This window comes from Gossypium raimondii, chromosome 12 (assembly GCF_025698545.1).
Source record: "Gossypium raimondii isolate GPD5lz chromosome 12, ASM2569854v1, whole genome shotgun sequence".
Lineage (NCBI taxonomy): Eukaryota > Viridiplantae > Streptophyta > Magnoliopsida > Malvales > Malvaceae > Gossypium > Gossypium raimondii.
Genome location: NC_068576.1, coordinates 4,149,768 through 4,155,803, shown reverse-complemented (window position 1 = coordinate 4,155,803; position 6,036 = coordinate 4,149,768). Strand labels below are relative to the sequence as shown.

Sequence of the window (6,036 nt, the reverse complement as noted above, 5' to 3'; positions counted from 1 at the left end):
GTCGTTGACTAGATAAAAAGTTTCAAATAAAAATCTCTTTCCCTCTTTTTATTTAGTTTTAACGAAAACTATGTTTTTATTTGTTTACTGTTAGAGAAATTGTTGAAAATAATCATTTAACCATTATCTTATTAATGAATTGTCAACTGAATGTATCAAATTAGCAATTTTTTTCACATAATAAGCATGATCTTTTGTTGAAAAAATTATACAAGTTAATCTTTTGACCCATTAACCCGGCTCGTGTGAAAAAAAAATTGAAGCTTGCATCAATGGGTGCCTCTGAATCCTTCATCGGTAGGTTTTTTTTTATTTTTCTCAGACATTTTTCAAAGCTTTTCTTCAGCTGGATTTTGTTTGTAGCTTTAATTTTTATGAAGAGAAGATCAAAAAACGGTGGATTCCGTTTTAGGGAAGATCAAATCTTTTAAAATTGTTAGCTCAAATCCATTTTTATCAGTATTTTAAAATATTTTCTTCCTTTTTTTTTTCTATTTGGATATGAGAAGAAAAACCGAAAAAATTAATGGAAATATATTTCAGTTCACCATATCCGAAACCCAGTCCAAATTGGATCTCCAGAACCTTGACCCGGATTAGTCTCTTTACTCAGTTTCTCAAATAACTTAGCCCGTAAATCCCTTCTCGACTCAACTCTTTCCATGGCTAGTTCTTCTTCACACCATTTTTCAAACAAATCCAAGTACCCGCCGATCCCATGACAGGTCAAGTTCCAGATCGGGCTATTGGGGAGGCTACAAAACCCGGGTCGGATCATTATTTCTATAATAGGAGACCCGCACATGGAAGGGGAAGACCCGACCCGAAAATTTATAATAGCAGTTGGCTAGTTCTGTCTTACCTTTGCTGCCTCCTCCCATCAGTCTTTCCGATCCAGCGATTGGCTAGTATGCCCATACAGATGTCGTTGAAAGGGAAGTAAAGGGATACATTGGCGACCACCCTCATGGAAGATGACGAGGTTCGTTGGTTAAGCGAAAATCCCGGAATTATAGGGTAGGTGGTAGTGGCGATGGGAGAAGGAGGGAAGTGGAGGAAATAGTGACCTCGACCACGGTTCAAGTGCGTCCAATGCAATCACAGCCGCCCTAGGGCACGTGTAAAATATGTAAAAAAAAACACAAAGGTAACAAGTCCAGTCCGCAATTCGTTTTTAAGTGAGTAATGAGATAGTTAAACCTTAGTTGTAATTTTCAAATACAGTTTTTTTTGGGTAATTTTCCAATAAGAGCCCTTTTTTTCAAAATTTATCGAAATGGGCCAACTATTTAATTATTTATCGGAATAGTCCATTTTCCGCGAAATCGCGTCCACGTCAGCGCGATGTCAGGGTACGCGCCAGGAAATCGCGTCCACGTCAACGCGACTTGCTGACGTGGATGCGATTTCCTGGCGCGTACCCTGACATCGGGCTAACGTGGACGCGATTTCGCGGAAAATGGACCATTCCGGTAAATAATTAAATAGTTAGCCCATTTCGGTAAATTAAAAAAAAAAGGGTTTTATTGGTAAATTACCCGAATAAATATCTTATTTTTGTTGTATTTCGTATGGCATTTCATGAGTATTAAAAGCTGAAGATACTTAAATATAATATAATTTAATGTCCATTCAACGTTTTTTTGCAATATATATATGTTTGATTGTACTTAAAAACCAAACATTGTAGACATCGAATAATATTAATTATACTCTTTTTGTAATTTGTAATATTTGTTGTAATTTTCAAGTTTCTTAAAATATAAAAACCCATTTTATATTAATATTTAATTTATAGTTGAATATAAATAAAAGACGGAATGGAATGGATTTGATGAGAAATTTCAAAGTTCCCAATTGCACAAGAATGTTGTTTGCATGCAAAGACAAAGCAATTAATATAATAATGTAATTAATTATTCACTAATTCAATTTTAACAGCATATAGATTGTACTAGCATTGTATACGGAATTGGACGCCGATTGAATGCCAAATTTTATTTTTATTTTCGTAATTTGAGAGTTACGCATTACATCTAAAAGAGACATTAAATAAAAACTTCAATATTCTTAAAAATTAATTTTACCATCTTGACAGTTACTTCTTACAAAGACAAATGCAATATTATAATATTATTGCTTTGTTGTAAACATAATTAAATGCAATTAATAGGTACTCTCGGCAGATGCTCACTCTATGACTCCACCTTTTGTCACTTTGCAGATAGCATCAAATATATGACCCCAAGAGAGTTATGATAAACTGAATGCGCAATTTATAGCTGAACTGAAAATGACATGCAGGAGCTTTAACTTATAGGAATTATTACAGCAAGGATGCCGAATAGAACAAGTCTTCCCATTGTTTTTAACACCGCCATCTGGCAATCTCTCGTTTAAACCCGGTCCGGTCTTTTCACTCTCCTTTTAAATACTAGGACACACCTTTCTTCTTCACTTCACTTTTTTTTTCCTCCATTTTTCTCTTACTTTCATTTGGTTTATGATCTTTGGGTCTTGATTTTCTCTAAAAACCCACCAAGAAAAACTGATTTAATTTGATTTCCATGTATCAAAATTGAACGAGGAAAGAACAGTTTAATCTACCTCAGCTTGCAAGAGAAGATATGGATAGGCTTATTTCTTTAGAGCCATCTAACCTTGTTGTTATCCGGGTTGAACCAGGCCAGATATGTTCCGGCCAGCTCACGCTTCGCAACGTTATGTACACGATGCCGGTCGCGTTTCGGTTCCAACCGAGGAATAAGGACCGGTACACGGTGAAGCCGCTAACGGGAATTGTAGCGCCACTCGGGACGGTAACTGTGGAGATTGTGTATCATCTCCCTCCCGGTTCGTTTCTTCCGGATTCGTTCCCTTGCAGTGATGATTCTTTCCTCTTGCATAGCGTGGTGGTTCCGGGAGCTGCGATCAAGGGTTCAATGTCGAGTTTAGATGCCGTCCCGAATGATTGGTTTACGACGAAGAAGAAACAAGTGTTTGTTGATAGTGGTATCAAGATCATGTTTGTTGGTTCACCTGTTTTGGCTCAACTTGTTATGGATGGTTCCATGGACGATGTAAGAGAAGTACTGGACCGGAGTGACCCGGCGTGGAATCCAGCCAATTCAGTTGATCAACATGGAGAAACCTTGCTCCATATTGCGATAGCTCAGAGCAGACCTGATATTGTTCAATTACTGCTTGAATTCGAGCCTGATATTGAGCTTCGTAGCCGGTTAGGTTCGACCCCGCTTGAGGCCGCTGCAGGGTGTGGTGAAGAATTGATTGTTGAGCTTTTGTTGGCACATAAGGCTAGCACAGAACGGTCCGAGTCGTCTAGTTGGGGTCCGATTCACCGAGCGGCGGTGGGTGGCCATGTCGAGGTACTCCGACTTCTTTTTCTTAAAGGGGCTAATGTTGATGCCCTTACAAAGGATGGCAACACAGCCTTACATCTAGCAGTTGAGGAAAGAAGAAAAGATTGCATCCGTCTACTATTAGCCAATGGCTCGAAACCAAATGTTCGCAATACGAAAGAGGGTGACACACCGTTACATATCGCGGCCGGATTAGGAGACGAGCAAATCGTGAAGTTGTTACTTCAAAAGGGAGCAAACAAAGATATTCGGAACAAAACAGGCAAAACTACCTATGATGTTGCGGCCGAATACGGTCACGTACGACTTTTTGACGTGCTCAAGCTTGGTGACAGCTTGTGTTTCGCTGCTCGAAAAGGTGAAGTGAGATCCATCCAAAGGCTGATCGAAAACGGTGCGGCAATCAACGGAAGAGATCAACATGGATGGACAGCCTTACATAGAGCCTCGTTCAAAGGAAGAATCGATACCGTAAAGACACTGATCGATAAGGGAATTGACATCGACTTAAAAGACGAAGAGGGATACACTGCTTTGCATTGTGCTGTTGAGTCAGGCCATACTGATGTGGTAGAATTGTTGGTAAAGAAAGGAGCAGATGTGGAAGCAAGGACTAAAAAAGGTGTTACCGCCCTGCAAATTGCAGATTCATTACAGTATGCTGGCATTAGCAGGACACTAATCCATGGCGCTGCAACAAAAGATGGTATGCCTCGATCTACTTTGCCAGTTTCGGTACCATTCGGAAATGGAAAATCGGGAAAAGAAATTGAAACAAAGACAGCACCGTTGAAGAGGAGAAACTCAAGGATGAGAGGCTTGCGCGGTAGCTTCGATAGATCATTAGCATTGGCAGTGGTATAGGAATTTTTTTTCTTGCTTCGTCACAAATCTTTGAGAACCTAAATTGATTCTTTTGATTTTCGAGTATAAATAATATATATGTATATATATTTATGGAAAAAGTTACTCGTCAATTTAACATATGCTCATTGTAAGTTTACAAACGAAAAATCATAAAGTGTAATAAAATTTGTGAATTTTTATGTTTGTATAAAATCACTTTATCTATCAGAATAACAAAATCAGATTTTAAATTCCAATATTTAGTTTAATTTTATAATTTGAATATTTTAAATTTAATTTAATGGTTAAAGTGTTATAAATATTTTATTATTAGGTGGATGTCCATCAAAATTATGATAAGTTTATTTGAGAATGTATACTTCTTATGTCTATAATATATATATATATATATATATATTTTTTTATTTTTAAGAAAATACTATTATTAATAAAAATCATGAGCAAAAATAATATAATGACATGACACATAATACAAACGATAAATAAATCACTACAAATTGATGCATAAATGCTATGTCTGCAAAGTAATCTAAAAAAACGAGATGGACAAATTGATAGTAAGTGCAACATTGGAATAATTCAAAAATAAATTAAAAAATTAACTTAATCAAATCGCTGAAATTCACATTTAGTCTTGCCATAATCAAATCAAACTGACGATGGACACCAATCAATCAAAAAAAAATTGTCAAAAGTCTCAAGAGACTCACCGTATCAATGAAGCACAAAAGGTTAAGTCTCAGATGGCCTATCATTCATCTTATCATCTCGAATATATCACTATCACTATGATCTATCATGATAAAGTTTTTCAAGAATGGTTCTTAATAGATCTAGATCAAATCATTTGGCAGCATCTTTATATTGACAAAAATGGACAAAATAAAACCATGAAACTATGGGCATAATAAAACAACGAAATAGAGTGGATAAAAAAAAATATAAAAAAAATCACATCTACTTTTAAAGAAAATAAAGTGAATAAAATAAAAATCATGAAAAATATAAAAAAATTAAATCATGAAACTGTGCATAATATAAAACCACAAAATTGTGGACCAAACAACGATAATGTTGTCTTAATATGCATATGCTAGTCACGTATATATTTTGAGTCAACTTTTCATTAGAATAATTAATGAAATTAACATAAATTGCTTAATTTATTAACGATATAAGTTGAATGATATAATTTGATAAATAAATGATTTAAAATGTAAATCTTTTAACTCAATCGATATTGTTGCCCGTGCAAGAGAATATAATTTCTCACGTGCTCAAATTTTTTATCATTTTATTTAAAGGTAAAATGTAATCATATTTAATTATAAGTATTGTATCAAAATGTAAATCCTCAAACTTAAATCTATATAAAGAGAATTACTATATTATAAAAATTGTTAAAAATAATCATAAATCTATTTTCAACTTAAAATTATATACACACAATATTTTTATATTAATTATGAGATTTATTTCAAATTAAGCATCACATCTAAAAATCATAATTGTGTTTTTAAATTTATAAAGCTTTCATACAAATTTTAGTTTTGCTGAAATTTGGTACACCTACTGACTTTTTAATGAAAATATGCGATTAAAGTAATTTTGTTGTGAAAATAGTTTTTTTGTAAATTTTAAATAAATATTTTTAAAATTTTTAATTTATCATTCTTATATTTTTTTATAATTTTATTGATATCGAATACAAATAATATTTTTAGTACATACACGAAAAGGTATAATAAAAGAACATGATTAAAAAGAACAAAAGAAAATTGGGCTAATT

At 34.1% G+C, this 6,036-nt stretch overlaps 1 protein-coding gene across 1 annotated transcript; it reads left to right on the top strand.

Annotated features, from left to right (window-relative positions):
• Window positions 1–2,383: 2,383 nt before the first annotated feature.
• Window positions 2,384–4,396, top strand: LOC105762317 (protein VAPYRIN). The gene has a single exon (XM_052625717.1). It carries the CDS (start codon window positions 2,628–2,630, stop codon window positions 4,242–4,244), a length of 1,617 nt encoding a protein of 538 aa, XP_052481677.1. The 5' UTR covers window positions 2,384–2,627; the 3' UTR covers window positions 4,245–4,396.
• Window positions 4,397–6,036: the final 1,640 nt, after the last annotated feature.